The sequence below is a fragment of the Aythya marila genome (genome assembly GCF_965140915.1).
Source record: "Aythya marila genome assembly, chromosome: Z".
In the NCBI taxonomy this organism is placed as follows: Eukaryota; Metazoa; Chordata; class Aves; order Anseriformes; family Anatidae; genus Aythya; species Aythya marila.
Window position 1 is genome coordinate 19,406,173 of NC_139080.1, and position 20,811 is coordinate 19,426,983.

At 40.3% G+C, this 20,811-nt stretch overlaps 1 protein-coding gene across 3 annotated transcripts in view; it reads left to right on the forward strand.

The window, feature by feature from the left end:
* Window positions 1–948: 948 nt before the first annotated feature.
* The window catches only part of GPBP1 (GC-rich promoter binding protein 1), a 33,195-nt gene continuing 13,332 nt past the window's right edge, over window positions 949–20,811 (forward strand). Inside the window, exons 1-4 of one of the 3 annotated variants that reach the window (XM_082784361.1) lie at window positions 949–1,049; window positions 1,565–2,600; window positions 3,419–3,486; window positions 16,734–16,853. In XM_082784361.1, the coding sequence (XP_082640487.1) occupies window positions 16,791–16,853 (63 nt within the window). In that variant the 5' untranslated portion in view covers window positions 949–1,049; window positions 1,565–2,600; window positions 3,419–3,486; window positions 16,734–16,790. Of the gene's footprint in view, window positions 1,050–1,290; window positions 1,391–1,564; window positions 2,601–3,418; window positions 3,487–16,733; window positions 16,854–20,811 lie in introns of those variants that run through there. The other 2 variants (XM_082784362.1, XM_082784363.1) reach the window with 2 other exon arrangements.

Below are 20,811 nucleotides of genomic sequence, written 5' to 3' on the forward strand. Positions count from 1 at the left end.
TCAGAAGCTGCTTGTGTTAAAATTAGGCCACTTTAATGCTTTAACTTTTAGTGTCTGATATTAAAACTTTATTGCTTGAGGCAAGCTGTTTGTTAGCATGGCATACTGTTACGTTTGTGTACTGATGGCATCAGATTTATTTTATCTCCCAGTATGTTCAAGCATTCGCAAATTCTTATGTTTTATATGAGTCCCTAAGACCTATGTCATCTTTATCTCAGTAAATGCAGTTAAAATCGAACAGTTTTAACTTTACGGTGAACATTTTTCACGTATAAGTGGTTAGCCCTCAGAAATCCAGACTTCACGTGTAGTCTGAGCAACCAAGTAGCCAAAAATGCTACCAGTGTGATGAAATAGGATCTGGAATCCTGATTTATACTTTCACATAAAAAATAGGAAAAAAAAAAAAAAAAGCTGGGAAAGCCAAAATATAAATGGCTTCGTTTGCTTTATTTTATGTATTTCCTTTCCTGTAAGTGACCGTCCGTATCGGTGGGAGGGGGCCGTGGTTTAAGGGAGGGGGCGTGGTTTAAGGGAGATGGGGCGTGGTTTAAGGGAGAGGGGGGCGTGGTTTAAGAGAGAGGGGCGTGGTTTAAGAGAGGGGGCGTCGTTCAAGGGGGAGGGGCGCGGTTTAAGAGATGGGGGCGTGGTTTAAGGGAGGGGCCCGTGGCTTAAGGGGGCGTGGTTTAAGGGAGGGGCGAGGTTTAAGGGAGGGGGCGTGGTTTGAGGGAGGGGGCGTGTCGCGCCGCGCCGCGCGCCGGGGATTCCCCCCACCGCCCCGCGCGCGGAACCTTCGGGATCGTTCCCGTGACGTCACGGCAGGGGGGCTCCCTCTGGGCGGCGGGGCGGGGCCTTCCCTCCCCCTCTTCCCCCCTTCCCCCCCCCCTCACCGGCGGGAAGCCCCGCCCCGCCCCGCCCCTCCCCTCCCCTCCCCTCCCGAGCGCGGCGGAGCTCTCGCGAGACCTTGCGCGCGCGGCGCTGTCGCGGCTGGGAGCGGCGCCATTTTGGGAGCGAGGCGGGCGGTGCGCGTGTGTGCGCGCCCGAGTGTGAGTGCGCGTGCACGTGCACGCGCCTGAGCGAGGGAGTGAGGGAGGGAGGGAGTGAGTGTGTGCGTGTGCACGGGGGGGGGGGGGAGTGCGCGCCCCCGCGGTGGCGGCCGGGCCCCCGCGGCTCGGGGGCGGAGGGCAGGGGGGGTCCGGAGGAGGAGGAGGAGGAGGAGGAAGATGAGGAGGAGGCGGCGCGGCGGGGCCGGGGCGGGGGCCGGGGCCGGGGCGGCGCCGCTGTGAGGGGGGCGCCCCGCGGGGGACAGGCCCCGGGCCCGCCAACGCCGCCTCACGGCCTGCAAAGGCGCCTTGGAGCGGGTTTGTTTTGGCTCCTTCACCCCCCGGTGAGAGCAGGCGGTCTCTGTCCGGCCTCTCATCCCGCGGGGCTCGGCAGCCCTCGCTGTCAGCGCTGCCCCGGCTGGCTGCAGGCGTGCTCGCTTCACAGCGCTCAGCTTCAAGCTCTCCGCCTCACGCCGGCTCTGACTTTTTTTTTTTTTTTTTTTTTTTTTCCCCCCTAGGCAACCTGGATCGCAGCGAGAGCCCGGGATCTTCGCAGCCCTTCTGCTGGTAGGGAGGAAGAACGGTGGACGGCGACCTTTCCGTGAAAGCGGAGAAATACCGGACGCCGCTCGGGGATTATTTGTCCAAGTGCTTCCTCCTGCACGGGCTTCTGAAGCCATCAGTAGGCAGCCGGGAAAGTGAATTGGAAATCCGAAGTCGTGAGCTTTCTAGAAGTGCACAGCACCTCGCCCTCGGACGCTTTTGTCCTCACGGCATGGATACACAGCTGAATTCGTCGAGTTTGGAATGCTTCAGCTGTCAAATAAAGTGCTTTTAGGTTTTTAGTTACCTTTTTTTCTTCCGAGCAACGTTCTGTCTGAGTCACAGGTGTAACTGGTTTTGTGGACTGGCTCCAGGTTAAATGTAGCCTGAGTCACTGTGTAGACGTTACTGAAAAGTTTCATGGCATATATTTTTACCCTTATTTTATTTTTTAGGTTTTCTGACGTAGCCTTTTGTCATTTTACATTGAGACATATTTTCTAAATGAAGAGTCTAACAGAAGTTTGTTTATCATTTTTTCTTTTATATTTTATTTAATATTTTTGTTGGAAAATGTTGTTGCCAATAAGCAATATGGCGGTATCCAGATAGCTGTTGTTTACAAATGCCTCTGCTACCTGAAGCTAGGAAATGTTCCTCAGCTCAGATGTGAAATTCGGATTTTCAGCTTTACAGTTGGTGGCATAAACAGTGTATTTATTTCACCTGGAGCTGATGATTTCAATAGCGATATGTACATGGAATAGACAAGAGAAGAATCTTTCAGAGAAAAAACAAGACTTTTAAGTCAGAGACTTGGAAAATTTTGGAAATAGCCTTGCAGAATCTGTAAGCAAGAAGGATGGGTAGCTGATTCCTGTGAGGTCAAATCTATGTCAAACAGCTACGAATGTAGTATCAACAAGAACTTGGGATATTATCTCAAGGAAGACAAACTGGAAAAATACAAATCACGCAGTGCTAACGCCTTGTGCAGTCCTCTTGGATTAGGTAAGTATCGAAGTGTGTTCGTAAGTCAATTTACACCTGAACATTTTGTCATTAGAATGTTTAAATTAGTTTTTTTTTTTTTAGTGTTGAAATGAGCTTGCAGAATCTAACTTTTTTTGTTAAATTAAAAACAACTAATTTGTTGCTTTAAATAATAAATAGTATATCTGCAATGATTTGAAGAATGCATGCAGTTCTACAAAGAGCAATTTCTAAGCAGGAGTGTGGTTTTTCTGGGAGACTTAAAAAAAAACAACCCTCTTCTCCCCTCCCCCCCCCCCCCCCCAAAAAAAAAAAAAAAAACAAAAAACACCCAACGTATCTGTAGACTGAATCCCTAAGTAACTTACCCCTTGTGTTAATGTTGTAAACTCAACAATGAGCTGTTATGCTTCTTGAACAAGACTGCTGGATGGTTTGTCTTTCCATTTTTGTTAGGCGTGTTTGCAGCATGAGGGTTCTGAGAGTGTAGCCTTGCTCTTTTGTTTCTTTCCACTTTCTTTGTCATGTAAGGAAGTCAGTTATTTACTACTAAAAGTCAATTTACAAACTGGTGTTTTAATGCATCGATATTTTAAAGCTGTGTTCAGAGTAATTACATGTTCTATAGTGGGAATGAGACTGGTTTGAAACCATATTGCAATAAGAAATGTGCTAGGGAAAAGTTCAAATCCAAAATATGTTGGCCAGCTAACCGATTTTACATGTCATTTTTGGATGTATTGCTGCCTTCTTCCCTTGTAGTAGGTAAATGTTTCTCAATGCAGATAAAATTTAAATCTGGTAATTAATATACATTTACAATATTTTCTTTGCAGGTGTACTTTCAGCTGAATTGCTACTGCCTCAAAGAAAATCAAGATGGACAGAACAACTTAATTCAAAAGTCAGTGGTAATTTTACTAAATGCAATCCTCTCCCCTCCCTTGGGTTACTCATAAAGCTTTAAATAATTAAAACATTATTGGGCAGATTATAAACAGAGTGTCTGGTAAGGAGGATACATTTACCATGGCCACCACCTTTTCAAAATTTTTTCAAAGCTTCTGCAATATTGAAATGTTAGTAACACGGAGCTGATAAGGAAAACTGATCTCTATAACAGCATTGCCAAGATATTTGGGAAAAAGCCTGGTAAAAAGTAATTTTGAGCTTTGGGAAACTATCTCAGAATTGCTACAGTGCATTTTTTCCCCTGTAACTTTCTATTGAACTATTTGTAACTTTTCTATTGAAAGTTACAAATGGAAGACTGTCATCTAAATAAGTATTTTTTACAGGACTTCTCATGATCACTGAAATAGTTCTACTCTGTGTGTTGTCAGTTATCTAAAGGTTGGTCTAGCTCCAGTATTTTGCTGTCTGTGAATGGCCTTGCTGTTTTGTTATTTTAACTTCTATTTCAGTTTTGCTGTTACGAAAACATGGAAACTGTAGCTGATGAATAGGAGTCTTTCTGTAATCTCCTGTGGCTGTGGCTTGGGGCTTTTCTGCTTAGTGTGGCTGGGGATTGAGTGAATGAACTGAACCACATCTAAAGGAACCAGAGCAACACAAAAGAGTTATCTTCATTCTTTTAGGTCGAGTAGTCTGTATTTTGCTTGAAAACCGTTTGGTGAATGGAAAGAATTCATGCATAAGTGGCCATTTCATTAGATTTTGTCTGTTACGTGCCCACAAATGTAGTAATACAAGTACTTTTTCATAAGTAATAGAAAAAGAGATGCTTATGTTATTTTTCAAGCTGTTTACTTTCAGTGAGAAACTTACCTCTTGTTGGGGAGCTCTCACTGAAATTGAGGAGCTGCATCCCCCCACCTACTCTTGGAATCACATCTTTATCTCTACTCCCTCTTCTGGATGTTTTAAAAAAAATTTTCCTTCCAGCTTTATTAAATTAGCTCTTTCTTACATTTTTCTTGCTGCTGTTAGGATTTTTTTTTTCCTTTTCAAAACGTTTGCACTTGGTAAGTGCAGTTGCCTGTCTGATTTGTGTGCATATGTATTTGGTGTAGATTTGTGTGTGCGCTTTATGGCTATGCCCTTGTATCCTGAGCAGAATTGATAGCTGGGTGAGGCACACTGAGAATAAAATGCGTAGTGTGTTGGTCCACATGTATACCTTCTTTGGGCTTTTATTTCTATAGTGCTGACAGTCTGGTAAGTGGTTTGCAGACAAGTATGAAGATAAGGTCCTTGCCCCAGAGAGCTTATACGTTAAGCCTTGATGTAAACATAGTTTTTGTACTGGAATAACTGTCAGCAGAATGGCTCTTCCATGGTTAAATTTCTTCTGGTGGAATCCTAAAATGGGTAGTTTGTGTTAAAAAATGGTTGTGGATGGAGTAGGTTGCTCTGTGTGGGAAAACAAAAAATAACCCAAAAACCTACTAGTGGAAGCTTTTCAGTGTAAGCAGAGTTGAAACTTGCAGCAACGCTGAAGTGGAGTTAAATATGTAAAATAATATAGGGAAATTGTGCAGATACTTAGCTTTCTTAGTACTTCACAAGGTAGTGTACTTTAGGTTCCTTTTTGCCTCCCTTCTAGTGCGTTTCCTCTGTTTAAAATGTGTGGATAATGCCGTTTGACAGTGATACTTCATCGAGGACTTCTGGGGAAGTTGCTCATATTTCTTTTAGTACTAGGAGTAAAATTTCTTCTGCAAGGGGAGCTACATGCAGAACTGATTAAAGACAAACTTGAATGAGACTTGGCACACTTTCTGTTTTGGTTTTTGTAACTGTTTTTGAGCAGAAGTGATACACAGTGACTGAAGACAATGCTGTGTGTTGTGCTACCAACTCCTCCCTGATCACTTTTTTTTTTTTTTTTTTTTTGAGGTAAGCATACTCTGCGAAAGAGCTGAAATACATAGATTTCTTTTTTCTGCTTTATATGCTAGGGATATTTCAAAACTGCCATCTTTTATAACAGCTTTTTCTTCAGATTGCTCATGAAGACTCCGAAGTGTGAAAACATTCCCAGTGATTTTGTTATAGTGTATTCTGAACTGAAGGGCAATGGTACTGCAGTGACACTTCAGCTTTTGGACTTTGAACCTTGCAGAGGGCAAGAAGGTCAATGTCTATCTAGAGTTCCACTAAATGATACTGCAGGTGTAGGATTTCGAGCAGAAAGAACCTTGTAGTTTACCTTCAAATAAGCAGTTATTCTATGCTTCAAAACAATTTATTATTTTTTTTGTTTGTTTTTAGATTTAGGTTTTGGTTCAGTCTGAGAAGGAAAAGCCTTTTTTTTTTTTTTTTTTTTTTTTTTTAATTAGAAGTAGTGATCAAGACATTCTAACCTTTCTTCTAACCTTTTCTTCTAAACCTTCTTCTGAACTTTGTCTCTTTCTAAAATATCTCCTAAAAGATATTTTGAATCCTGGGACGCTAATACTTCATTCGCAGGAGTGGCCTAAGCCCTGTTACTCATAAACCATATCTATGTAGAGAAAGAAGACAATACAGAGCAGTAGTTGGGATTTTCAGAACATCTGCTAGTTGTTGTCTACTAACATTCTAGGTCCTTATGCCAAACAAGAGCAGTAAGCACTCTTCACTTGAGTCATTCTCACATAAGGAACTTGAGCCCTAAGTCGACATGAAGAAACGTTTTTCTTGTTTTATTTGTTTTTGCTAAGTCACTGTCATGTTAGGTCTTAGGGGGCTGTATTTTTACTAGAAAATGTGTTAGCTTACATGATGAAAAAAATTGTCAGATACAGTTTGACGCCATACAATTCTAATACCCTGGTGTGTCCTGAGACTTCTGGAGGTGTTTAAGTCTGACAGAGGATTTCATCCTATTCCCAATGCAGCAAACCTTGCTTACCCTGTTTTGTCTGTGTCTATACATCTGCATGGAGAGAAAATGGGGGAAAATAAATAATGTTTTGTTCAAATAGTTGTGCTGCTGGCTGGGTTAAGCCACAGCAGATAGTACAAACGTTACTTTAATTCCATCACCGAAAATAGTGTGCCTCCCTCTGCCCTCCTCCTGTTGATGATCAGTCTCTTCTAAGATGTCATGCAGACTTGCTTATTAAGCCCCTGTGAACCTCATATACACTTGATTTTGCCTTCTTCACTTAGTAAGAAAGATTTAATATACATGCTGTAGGTCATTACCAAGGAAGCAAGGCAGCAGTAGCGACAAAGCTGAGGCAGTGAATAAAATTTTTTTTTTTTTTACACTGTCATAATGACACTGTAGTACACTTTAGTGCTGGTGGCTTACAACCTTCTTTTACCCCATTTATAAATATATTAAAATTACTATGACAAGATGAGAGTGGATTATAAAACAAATTTATAGCAGAGGGGTGGAGTTAACGTTCCCACACATGGTTTGTGGTGTGCTCTACTTAAGGTAATAATAATTTGTGAGGCAGTAGGTAAAAGATCATAGGGCACGTGCTACTTAGATATGTGTACATGTTAATTTAAATTTTTCTGAAAACTATGTGTATATATACACACACTTAACATTTATTCTATTTGTGGATTTCTCTATGCAAATCAGCAGACTGAAATTCTAAACTGGTCTTCAGGGAGCATCAAGAAACTTGAACTTGTTTCTTTCTTTATAATCTAACTTTGGGAATTCATGGCTGAATTTTTTTTGTTGTTGTTACTCGCTTTATTATTCCTCTCACAAGCTTGAACCATTTTTACTTATTTGAGTTTATAATTTCATTTTGTTATAATCTTCTAGCAATCTCTGCAATACGCTGTGTCATAGAAACTGTTTTAGGTAAAGTAATTTTTGCTATCCTTGTAGCATGAGAAGTATAGAAGCTAGAATACTTAACTATTTTCTCCTTGCATCTAGTTTCTGGTGAGATGGTTTCATCTGTCAGTTTTTTTCCTAGTTTTTAGCATTATTGTAACAAATTCTTTTCCTATAAAGTTTTAGATGGCTCTGTTTTAGTAGGCCGTATTTATGCTGTTAACCACCAAGGATTTATTGTATTAAAATCTTTCAGTAAGTCAAATTTTTAGGTTCTGGGGTTTGAGCAATTTTGCTGTCATTCTGAACAGCTTTTTTCTTACTTTAGTGACACCACTGGTTTTATCTGTCTCTTCCTTTTTTTGAGCCAGGGGAGTTTTAGGTTAGATGTTAGGAAGAACTTCTTCACTGAAAGGGTTGTGAGGCACTGGAACAGGCTGCCCAGGGAAGTGGTGGAGTCACCATCCCTGGAAGTCTTCAAAAGACGTTTAGATGTAGAGCTTAGGGATATGGTTTAGTGGAGGGCTGTTAGCGTTAGGTTGGAGGTTGGACTCGATGACCTTGAGGTCTCTTCCAACCTAGAAAATTCTGTGTGTGATTCCTGCTAGGACATGATGAAAAAGCAAAGTTGGTTTTATTGGTTCTGGTAGTTGAGACAGTGTTGTTATGGGCGCAAATGTTTCACATATTGACTGGAAAGACCTCCCTCAAGCTGGACCTCCGCAGCACCAGTGGGACTGTCTTTCCTCTGCCTGCTAAGTACTGGTTAGACAAGTTAAACAACATGCTCTTATGGGGCATGGGTGGGGACAGCCTCTGATCTCATGTCGTTGTCATTTTAAAGTTCTGCTGTGCTTTTTTCTCTGCCTTCAGTAGAGGAGGATTGGTTTAGGGAACATTTTAACAAGATTCACTGAAATGCTTGGGGCCTGACCAGGTGCACCCACAAGTGCTGAGAGAGCTGGCAGATGTCATTACAAGGCCCTTCAGCGATCATCTTTGAAAAGTCATTGTGATCATGAGAGATCCTGGAAGAGATCGAATGTTAATTTCTCTCATCAGAAAGAGGATCCAGGGAGCCAGTAATACTTAACATTACTAATGATGTGGGTGATGAGGTAGAGTTTATCCTCAGCAAATTTGCAGATGATATAAAACTGGGAGGAGTGGCTGTTACACTAGGTGTTCGGGCAAGCTGGAGAACTGGAGAGGGACAGAGAGGATCCTGGTGAAGTTCAGCAAATGGAAAATGCGAAGTGCTGCATGTGGGGAGGAGTAACCATGCACGCTGGTATGTGCTGGGGAGTTGGTAAGTTTTGTAGAGAAGGATGTGTGGACAGTGGTGCACAGCAAGCTGACCCATCAGTGGGTCCTTGCAACAGCAAAGGCCAACAGCGTGCAGGGCTGTTTTAGGAGGAGCACTGCCAGCAAGTCAAGGGAGGTGATCGTTTCCCTTGACACTGTGCTAGCTGGTGAGGCCACATGTGGAGCACTGTGTCCACTTTATGGCTCCCTGGTACAAGAAGGACATGCACTGACTGGAGGGAATCTAGAAAAGTGCCACAAGGATGATGAAGGGACTGCAGCGTCTTCCATATGGGGAGATGCTGACAGAGCTGGGACAGTTCGGCCTGGAGGAGAGAGGCTCCGGGGGGGATCTTATCCATGTGTGTAACAACTGATGGGAGCAGATGAAGAAAGGGGAGCCAGGTTCATCTCAGCTGTACTATGACAGAAAAAGAGGCAAAAAGAAGTAAAACACTTATTGGAATTCAGTCTGAACAGAAGAAAAAGCTTTGAGGGTGGTCAAACACTGGAACAGGTTGTACAGAGAGGTAGCATAGACCCAGTCTGTGGATATATTCAAAACCTGACTGGACGTGGTTCTGTTTTTGATGATGTGTGTAAACTGAAGTTGCAGGATAAAATATTTTGATATTCTAAGGAAATACAACTTGATCAGTCCTTCAGAACTCTGAATGATGATTTATCTTTTTCAGAAGATACTTCCCGGATTCACAACTAGTAAGCCATCAAACTCTTGTTCTTCCATGTAAAATTTGTGAGGATGCAAACAAGGAGGAAAACTTTATCTTTGTTAATGCTACTGAAAAGACTGGAGACTGCTGAGACAGGTGTTAAGACAGCATACACTCAAAAGGTTGTTTAGCACTGTTTCATTACAGGATGGTGCTTGAAATTTGTACCTGTGTCTGATAAACTGAAGAGTTGCTTTTCATTGCTAGAACACCTCTAGTGCATAAGGGGTGTGGACCTGGGAAAACAAAAGGTAGCATTACATGTTTTAAAGCTTTGTTCCAGTGAGTCACAAAACTGTTATGGCTTCATACATTTAAAATGAGATACTATGTAGTTTGTCTTGCTCTCTTATGAGCTACTTAAACCATTTAAAAAAATGAAAATAGCTTCAAAAACTAGTAGCAGCGAAGTGAGTAGATACTATGTTATTTTCTACTGGCTTTTCAGAATTTTGTAGTTTAAAAATCATGCTTATTTTTTCTGTTTTGGCCTGTTCGTAGAAAAAAAGATAGAAGCATGGTATCTTTGTAAGTTGAAGCAGTTGAAGAATGCTTCGATTACAACTGCTTGCCCTGCTCTTCACGCCTGCAGTGTCCCAGAGGATCATTTCTCCCTCAGTCCTCATGCCTCACTGTTTGCAAGCTCTCACGTCCACATAAGCAGCCAGTACAAAACACCTGAGAGGAGTTTTCACGGGAGTCACTTTTCCAAAGCCTTCAGAGATGCTGTTTGGGGTGTGTTATAAGTAGACAGACAGGGAAGAAACATTTCTGTTGCTACAAAGAGCTGATGATGGAAGTGAAGCTAGAAGAAATCCTGGATAAAAGATCATCTGTAGAGTGGGAGTGATCACTTTAATTTTTATCTAACTATAACCATTAATTTACTCCAGACTCCATTTTCCTTTGTTTTCCTAATATTTTTAATGCCAGATTGGAGGTGATTGTAAAGAAAATAACTTTCTCTCAACTGTATTAGCAGGTGAAGTGCTATATGTTTTTGTATGGGTTTCTAATACATGGAGGAAGTCAGACTAGATCGTAAATTGTGGAATCAAATACTAGAGTATTTGTTTCAGAGACTTGTATTTTTACTTTAAAGTTTTGTTACTTTTAATTGCTTTTAGCCTTTACTAGGTCTGATTGCATGCCTGACCCTTTTGCTCCATGGCTTTTGTTAGCACAACTGCTTCCTGGTTTATCCCTGCAGCTAAGTTATCTGTAAATTCACCTGATTATGCCTGTAGTGACTACAGTTACTTCGTAATGAGTCAGCTATGTGTCTGCACTGTATGCCCTTTTTTGACGTGCTGTGCAGAGATGGGAGCTGGACTAACAGATACTTGCCAGGGCTGAGCGCCATGCTTAGCCTATAATATTCTTATGCTTCACAGTTAGAAGCAACTGCCATGTATTGCCAGTCTGCCTGCTTGTTTAGTGAAATCCTTCAGGAGTAAAGGAGGGCAAAATCTCTAACCTGCATAGCTCTCTTAGCAGGAGTCTCTAATTTAGGACAAAGGGTTTGAGAATGAGTGAGCATCCAATATATTTTTTTTTCCATTTCCTGGTAAGCCCGGGGAGGAGATATATATTGTTTTTTTAAGAATTGCAAGAAACTATGCAAACTTCCTTAGAACAGGAGTCAATATTAAACCTGAGATATATTCTGTAGCACTGTTTTGGGTTGTTTGTTCATTCTGATCTCCTTGGTCTTTGTGTTTTCATATAATGACAGAATATCCGGAGTTGGAGAAGACCCACAAGGATAATTGAGTCCAACTCATGGCATACATAGGACCACCCAAAAATCAGACCAGATGTCTGAGAGTGTTGTCCAAGCACTTCTTGAACTCCAGTGCTGTGACTGCTGCCCTGGGCAGCCTGTCCCAGTGCCCAACCACCCTCTGGGTGCAGACCCTTTCCCTAACCCCCAGCCTGACCCTCCCCTGTCCCAGCTCCATGCCGTTCCCTTGGGTCCTGTTGCTGTTCCCAGGGAGACCTTTTGTGTCCATGTTTTATGTGCTGATTGCCTGGAGGTTTTTAACTAACAAGCATTGCAGACAAAAGTTAGACGTTTTGGCTATTGCGTAATTTTTCCCAGTAACAATAAATTAAAGGTTGTATATAATATGAAAATTGTAATATAGAATGAAACTTGAAGAACTTTGTATATTAATCTGAAAGTTCATGAATACAGGCTGTCTTTTCCTTTTGTACCATGATGATTTCTGTTTTATTGCAGGAAAAAAAAAAGCAGATTCTTTTCATACATTGGTCCCACTGTGGTTTTCACATGTAGAAAGTTTATTTTTTCTTAAACACCATTGATTCAAAGTAGAATTTTCAGAGGGGAAAGAGGAAAATTCTTTCTGGGTGATCTGTAGTCTCATGTGGTTACCACCTAAGGAGGAAAAAAATGGCTTAATTATTACAGTGTTATATTTGTGTACACACATTGTGTAATTAAACAGTTTAACATACAGCAGTTTCTGACTTGTAAGCATAATGGGAAATGGCAGGTTCAAATATTTGTCTGAAGTCTTAAAGATGTTCCAGAACCCCGTTCTTCTGACCTTCAGAACTTTTTTTTCCAGCTTCAGTCTATCGTGATTGATATCTTCTTGTATTCTCATGGTGTTTGGGATTAAAATGCCTTTTTTTTTCTCAGTGGAATTAACTCTTCAGATATATATACCCAGTGTTATGACCAGTTTTAGGTCCTCATTTTGTGAGGCAAGGCAAGTCAAGAAGTTTTCTTAGAGACTTGTCCATGAATACTGAAGTGATTTGTACTCAGTAAAGTTTTGAATTCCTGTGATGGTATTCCAAATGTAGTCCTACTTGCATCTTGTCCTGTGATGATTTAAAAAAGAAAAAAATGATAGTACAGAGAAGGCTGACTATACTGGTTAAGATTTGATTCTTCCATTTAATGCAGTAAGCAGAAACTGATGTAATGATATCTCTTTTAGTTCCATCTTTTAATTTTTTTCTAATACAGAATTTTGGGAGTTGATGGTTTTTTTAGCCTTTTCACAGAAGTCTTGACTTCTGGTTCATGCAGCTGCTTTTAGCTTCCCTTTTCTCAATCTGCAACTTCTTTTCTAAAACAGAGGTAATATACGAAGCTTTCCTGAATACTCCTGAGATAGGACAAATCAGTTTGTATAAAAAATGAGTTTTTCTAGCTCCTTTAAAACTGGAGTAAAATAGGTTGTCACAAAGGACCCTATCAACTCAACTGTAAATAAACAAAAACAAACCACAAACAAACAAAATCAAGTCCACTACAACTTTTGAGTATTTGTTGATTGTACTTGATACAGTTTTCTTATTTCATCTGCTAACGTGGCTCAAAGTGGGTGACTGTGTTAGCTTTATGACAAATCTCTTCACTGTATTCACTATACCTTCTTTGGACTAGCTGCTCATTATTGCTTGGAATTCGCTGCCTTATCTTTGGTGATCAGGCTTCTGAAAAAAAACACAACACAACACAATAGAATTATATTTGATGCAATTGAATACTGGAATAATTGTTGCATGTTACCTAAAACAGACTTTTCTCAGATGGATCCACAAGAAGCAAAATAGAATTCTTTCTGCTATCTGTTCTGCTGTCCACATACACAGCAAAACAAATCTTGTGAAGACTTGTATCTAAATTTATGGGCTGACAAAGGAAGGCTTTTTTTCCTGAAGTCACTATTCACTACTTGAACCAGACATCAAAAATGTTGCTGATGTGAGACTGAGTATTGTGAGCAGTCTGATTAAAAAAACCTAAATGCATTTGAATAGTAATAGTAAGAGGATAGCAGTATGTCATTGTCTTTCTCTAGCCTTTTTAGAACTGCACAGCTCTGTATCAGTGACAGACAACACAAGCAAAGTTAGCATTTATGATACTTCTATTAATGGCAGGTGTGTTTTGAGTTTGTGCTATGACAGAACGATGAATTCATCATTGTGATAAATTTTGGGCCTAATCATCCTGTTACCAAGAGAGCTTCTGAAGGCAGTGGAATCGCTGTGTTCAGATCCATGGAGCTTACTTCAATACACTTAACTTCTGATAGCTGTCTTAATGTTGACTACAAAGCTGTTTTATCTGTGTTAATGAACAGTGGTTGATCTGTTGTCATGTGTATGTAATAAGAGAAGGCTTGCTAGCAGACAAATGAGTTCTTCAAGGTCTGTTGGTGCAATTAGAGCAGGTTCTTGTTAATGCTTGTATGAGTGCCTACTGTTTATTTTCATTCTCTTCAGATTCTTAATGTGAATTCTCACTTGAAACTGGGACAGTCATATATTTCTGAAAGGCAGAAGTATTATTCTAAAATGAGTTGATTATACGTGCTACCTATTTGCCTTAGAGGCTGTTCAGTCTCTGCAGAGACAGATCTTGTTGGATGTTAAGCTGGAGGGATATATCAAGTGACTTCCTAAATAGATGTCTTCAGTATTTTTATTAATATTGGCAATAATGAAATAGAGCATATGGCTATTAAATTTGAAGGTAGTACAAACTGAATAGAGGCTCCAATTGCTTTGGAAGATACAGAATGGAGAAATGGCTCTGAACACTGGATAGCTGAAGAAGTAATGGGCTTGAATAGAAGGGGAAAGAAAAAAATACCTTAGGACAAATCTTGTAGAAACTCTGACCTTTCAAAAATAATCCAAGAACAGCTTAAAACTGGGACAAGTTGCAGAAGAAAGTAGTAGTCTTGGTTGTTGGTGTAACTTGATTTGAAAGCAGTCAAAAATCAAACTCATGTTCAGCAATCAAATGGAGCATAAATGGTTAAAGTGTACTAATCCTGCCTGCAAACAGAGTAGTCTTCCATTCTCCCTTTGTGATCTTTTCAGTTTAACGAAAGTATATTCCTGAGAATGACAAGTATTGTAGAACTGTTGTGTATCTGCCAGATCATCAAAACAGAGCTCACATTTGTAATGATGGTTTTTTTTTTTTTTTTTTTTTTGGTATTAAAACACATTCTAGGACAAGTTTGTTGGCAACATTAGAAAGGCAGCAACTGTAAGAATTTGATGACGTGTGGTTAAACATGGGGATTGGCAACTCAAAGATGGGCAGGCTGTGCACTCTCCAATGTGGTTTAAAGGAAATATATTAATATCTATCCTTTCCTGATCTGCTGTTTGTTTTGCCAGTTTAGTTATGGATAGGGTATTTGTGCCTATTGGAAAATTGTGAGTAAATTTGTTTTTCTGTCATTTTGCTGTACTCTGGGAGAAAGGGACTGGCTCATCTGACTTAGTGGCACTAACAAAAGTCTATTTAGAGCTTTAACTGAGAACATTGGTAAGATTTGAATCTGCTTCCAGAACATTTTTTTTGTGGGAAGAAACAGCTTTGCCCACAGTTTTCCAATACTACCATTGTGGTTTAAAAATATTTTCTAGTCCTGGGGTAGTTGGTGAACACCAAGTCTCAACTTAAGCCTGTGCGATTGATGTGCAAAAGCTAAAAGCTGGGAATGCTAGTGAATTAAAGCACAATGGTAATACTTTGTGGATCCTCTCATATGTTCTTATCAGGTTTGTACTGAATCTTGTCTGGTTTTTAGACTGTAAGTGCTTTGGTCTGAAGATTTTGTTGTTGTGTTGATTTTCCAGTATTGATACCTCTCCGCTCCTTTCTAAAGATTTCATGATTCTCCATTGTGGAGTGGGGAACTGTATCTGAGAGAAGGAGGGGAATCTTTTTTTTTTATTATTTCTTTCTTAGTCAGTTCACATTTAACTTGCTGTTACTTAATTTAGCATCTCTTGGTGGCTCATATGGTAAAACACCATTTTCTGTTTATCAATACTGAGCATGATTAATCAGCAAAAGTTCCTAACAGGAACTTGGTTCCTTTTTTTTTTTTTTTTTTTTTTTTTTTTTACGAGAATCTATTTTTGTTGTGGTTCTATGATTCTAGAACTTCCTTTGTTATATTCTAGGCTGTCATAATTGGATTCTTTAGATTTTTTTTTTTCTGGAATTTCTGTTGAGGTTAATTCAGAAAAGCACATTAGATGATGTTGGCACACTAACTTACAACAAATTAGTTGGGTGACACGTACTTCTAAAGTTGTCTTCATTGGATTCCATCTGATTAGGTGCATCTTACCTTATAACTTAACTCTGGTATCATATGTAGCTACAAAACCTTTTGTGTGAACTCCTGGAATAAAAAAGAAGCAGCAACTCAATTAAGTAGTGCAGATTAACACTTAGAAATCTGCTAAGCTTCATTTTAGTTGTTGGAATGTTCTCTTCTTTCACTGGAAGTTTGCAATACCTCAATTCGGGCCAGAATGCAACAATAATTATTAGTTATGAAGTTCAGATTCCACAGCTCTTACTAAAACTTACTCAAATTACAGCATCTGTAGATTAGAGACCCACATCTGTGCTCACTGACTAACAAATCTGCATTCTCTTGTTCGGAGATGTGGGATACTTGTGTTTGCTTCCCTATGACATGCACTTGGATGTTTATATTTTTGCCAGCTGAACTTCTAATAATGTGTATTATCCTGCTTAAAATATATTTGAATCACTGAGAGTTTTGCAGTATCTAGCTGCAGAGCATGATTCACATAACCTTATAGGCCGTGCAGTGTTTCATCCGTTTCTTTCCTTTTAGAGCTATAGTTCAACTTTAGGTAATATAGCTTGTATTATCTTGCATTCTCTTGCTTACTGAAAGATGTTTGCCTGCTTGTGAGGAGAACAAGGGGCAGAAAAAGTACTCTTGGGCTTTGCCTTAAGCCTTTACCTTCTCTTGCCCATTTTCAAACTAGAAAATTTTACTGGATTTTGGCAGTATTCTGGATACTTTGGCTCTGTTTACATTCAATCTGGAGAAAATTAGGGAGTTTTGCTGGCTCTAACCATCCAGTCTTTTCATGAGGAACCCTAATACGGCCTCTGAGGTTAACTTTGAGGGGCTAATTTGAAAAATAAATTTTTAGGAAGCTAATTAAATGGTTTCTGCAGTCAATTCTGAACAGTACCAGAAAATATTTCAACTCCGTAATTCTCAGCTTTCTGATCAGACCTTACACAAGATGCTTCATTCCATCTGTAAAAGGAAATGGAGGAATTAATGTTACATTTTTATTTTCATGATCCTTGTGAAATACTTGATTAGTGTGACACTGGTAATAAAAGGACAAATGTGATGCTGTAATGAGATAAGGCTGGTTAGATTTCAAACCAGATCTGTTTGAGAAGACAGTACCAGAAAACAGAAGGGAAGTAATGATGACAACACCACAAATGTAATACTTTTTTAAGTTAAACATCTGAAAAGTACTCATTTCTCATTTTTCCAATTGCAGGGACTTGCCATGAGGTGCTGAAGCCTTGTTTCATTGATTCGGAGAGACTGGACCTAAATGGCGCAGCATGACTTTGCTCCAGCCTGGCTTAATTTTCCTACTCCGCCATCGTCAACAAAGGTATGTTCTTTGCTTTTCTTCTGGTCAGTCAGTTTCATTATTAGATAAGTCTAAATGACATAACCTCAATCACAGTAAAAATACATGTATGTTTTTGAATGTGGGAAGGGTGATAAGAAGACACCTACCAAGTCTTGCTGTCACAATGTAAGTAGTTGAACCTCGAATCTCAGGCTTATATCTTCAGTAGGGATTTCTGCTTTAAAAGCTGGGTTGAAGGAAGGAAGCACCTGGACACATTGTCAGAGCTGTTGTTGGATTAAAACTTCCTTCATAGGTAGTTTAAAATAAGGAACTGAGACTGAGGTGTGTGCTTGATGGTGTTCTTGCTTCTGATTTTGCTTTGTGTCCTATACGTTTTAGAGAATGCTTTTTCTTACTGCATCATCCAAGTGATAGAAAAAACGTGCTTGTGAAATAGACTTTCTGAAATGTCTCCTTGGTTGGTGGTGGTAATGTGTGGTGCTTTCAAATAGTTGTGCATCCTCTCTGTGGCTGTTCAATCGAGACTGCAAATACTCAGTTTATGAAATGGAATAGTTTTCTTAAGAACAAGAAGTAGCACAGAATCATAGAATCATTAGGGTTGGAAAAGACCTTCAAGACCATCTGGTTCAACCATCCCCCTAACACCAATATCACCCACTAAACCACGTCCCTAAGTACCAAGTCCAAACTTTCCTTAAACATCCCAGGGGCAGTTACTCTTCCGCATCCCTGAGCAACCCATTCCAGTGCCAGACTGCTCTTTCTGAGAAGAAATATCTCCTCATTTCCAACATGAACTTTTCCCCTAGCACAACCTGAGGCCTTTCCCTCTGGTCCTATCACTAGTTACCTGCGAGAAGAGGCCGACCCCCAGCTCCCCACACCTTCCTTTCAGGTAGCTGTAGAGAGCAATAAGGTCTCCCCGAGCCTCCCCTTCTCCAGACTAAACAACCGTGGTGCCCTCAGCCACTCCCCATAGGACCTGTGCTCCAGGCCCCTCACCAGCTTTGTAGCCCTGCTCTGGACACACTCCAGGGCCTCGATGTGCTTCTGGTAGTGAGGGGCCCAAAGCTGGACACAGCGCTCGAGGTGCGGCCTCACCAGAGCAGAGTACAGGGGCACGATCACCTCCCTGCTCCTGCTGGCTGCACTATTCCTGACACAAGCCAGGATGCCGCTGGCCTTCTTGGCCACCTGGGCATGCTGCTGGCTCATATTCAGGCGAGCATCAATCAGCACCCCCAGGTCCTTTCCTCTGCACAGCTTTCCAGACACTCTGCCCCAAGCCTGTAGCACTAGATGGGGTTGTTGTGACTAAAGTGCAGGACCCGGCACTTTGCCATGCTGAACCTCATCCCACTGGCCTCTGCCTATTTACCCATCCTGTCCTGGTCCCTCTGCAGGGCCTTCCTACCCTCCAGCAGACTGACACTTCTTCCCTACTTGGTGCCATATGCAGACTTAATGAAGGTGCACTCAGTTCCCTCATCCATATTCTCAATATAGATATTAAAGAGGATGGACCTCAACAGTGACCCCTGGGGAATACCACTGGTGACAGTTGAACCCATTGTGATTTCTAGGGATTCTAGGGATTCTTGAACTTGACTATCTTATAAATGTTTCTTTTTCTGTCATATTCTCCTACTCTTTCTTTATGTGAATATAGAAATGTAGAGGCAGCACTGGACATTTCAAATGCATATCATTTCCCAATTTACCTGTTTACCTTCTTTGTTCTAGTATTTTTGAATGCAATGTCCTTGTCTACAACTATGAGAGTGACGTTGCTTTCATGTACTTAAGCTTCTTGCTGTCTTTCATGTCCATGGAAAATACTTAGCCTTTATAAAATTTGGAAATAGGCTTGTGCGATTGTTCAGTGCACAGTCAGCAGTCAGTATGAGTAGTTTACATTGTTTTACTTATGTATCTACACACAGATGCATGCATGCATTTTTTATTGAGCTCATTTAATGTCCTGATTAATCTTATGACCTTTTTATCTTTCTTTTATGCTGAACTAGCTAGCTTCTTTGTTTAGGATAGTCTATCAGCAACTGTCAGTTGCTGTTAAGAGACAGCCTTATCTGATTCCAGGCAGCTCCTGAGATCTGTTTGATTTTATTATGCTTGATTTCTGAAATACTCATTTTTTTTTGTGACCTGCTCTTTCCAATTTAATGTTTTCAACAGGAATAATAATCGGAGCTTAGTTTAATATAGTGTCAGAATTACAAAACAATTTTGCTCCACATATTCCAAGAATCTGCTGGAAGAGATTTGCCTGCGTACTTAAAATGTCAGTACAGCAGGATAAAAGTAAGTTCCAGCGGTATTCAAATGTATTTAAGGTGTGGGTTGTTTTTTGTCACCTCCTTCCTGAATAGTAGGAAGTTTCATTGGAAGCATCTGTTGTGGATTCTGTTCTCTTCCATGAGTTTTTGCCTGAAGGAGTTTAGATAAGCTTTCTTCTATCTCTTCCAAGAACGTTGTAGCTATTATAGTCTGTGTGCTTTGTTGTCTGTATTGCAGCTTATTTGCTTCCATTACCTCTTCCTTCAGTGATGAGCGCTTTGTGATACACGACCCATTAAACATTTGAACAGTCTTTTTGGCCCTACTGATGGGTAATAATTCTTAACTTACATCATAAGGCTTGTTCTGTCATACGTCTGCAAGAAAGATCTCAAATATTGTGGCCCCCTGCCTAGCCTTCCCTCCTCCCACTGCAGTTTTTAGAATAAGTGTTCGTTTCTGCTTCATGTTACCTGAATGAGGCAGTTGAAGGGAAGAACAGATAAGAGGGATGGAGGTGAAGAGGAAGGATAGGATGAAGGAGGGAAGGAGTCACATGTTTCATTCAGGATGAAGCTGGGATAAGGCTGTGCTATGAACAGCATTTAGAACTGAGGAGAAACTGAACTTGTTTCACTGAGGAGGCACTTTGAGAAACTGTATCTTCAGGAGTTTGATTTCCTCTCCATGCTGGATAGCTGAGGCTTTCCCTCACACAAGTAAAGGATAGCATTAGAAAAACCTGATGGAACAGGAATGAGCTTTCTTAATGATACCTAATGATACCTTGACTAGATGATACCTTGACTGAAATCCAGCTCATCTGTTGCTGCTGATTTCCGTTTAAGAACAAGCTTTTATATCATCTCCCTGTTACTTACATAGCAAAGTCCACTTAGCTGGGTAGCCGCTGTTGAGCAGCCTTAGTTCAGGTCTGGAATTAGTATATTTGCATCAGTGCAGTACTGTAATTGGGCAGATGTGAAGCCATCTTGGGATATGGACATATGATTTCTAAAAGGATTTCTGTAAAATGTATATGGAGCAATTGCAGACAATGCTAAAGTCAATAGTTTTTGCAAGGTTACTGTCACTTCATGTTATGCAATAAGGATTCTTATACTTCAGAAATCTGTTTTGGTTTGTTTCTTGGCTGGCTGAATAAAGTCAGATAACTTTTCAACTTCTAGAAATTGCCAATAGACTTCCTGTTGATTACAAAGCTTACTGTCATCTTTGCCGTGAGAGGCTTGATAGACTGATACCTCCATCATGTGGGGAAAGAACAAACTGCATGATCCTTGAAAATGACTTAGTAACTTCAGATATATCAAGTACAACTTCCATTTTGTGAAAGTATGATTGTTCTTCAAAGTTACTCAAAAAATGAATCTCCAAAGGCAATATTAGAAAGTTGTCATATGTAAATGAACACACAAAGCTGTCTTCTAAAATTACAACTATAATCAGCAAATCTGAAGTGTTCTTAAATTTTTGGTGGCTTAATCAAAGCCTGTTTGTAAGGAATTGATATTGAGGTTCCTTATATGGATATCTCAAATATTTAAATCTCAAATCTTTAAATCTCAAATCTTTTGACAGTTTCTTATAGCTTTCTGTTTTTTCCATCCTCTCCAAGTTCTCAAGGGAATAGTTCTCTTCCCAGGTCTCT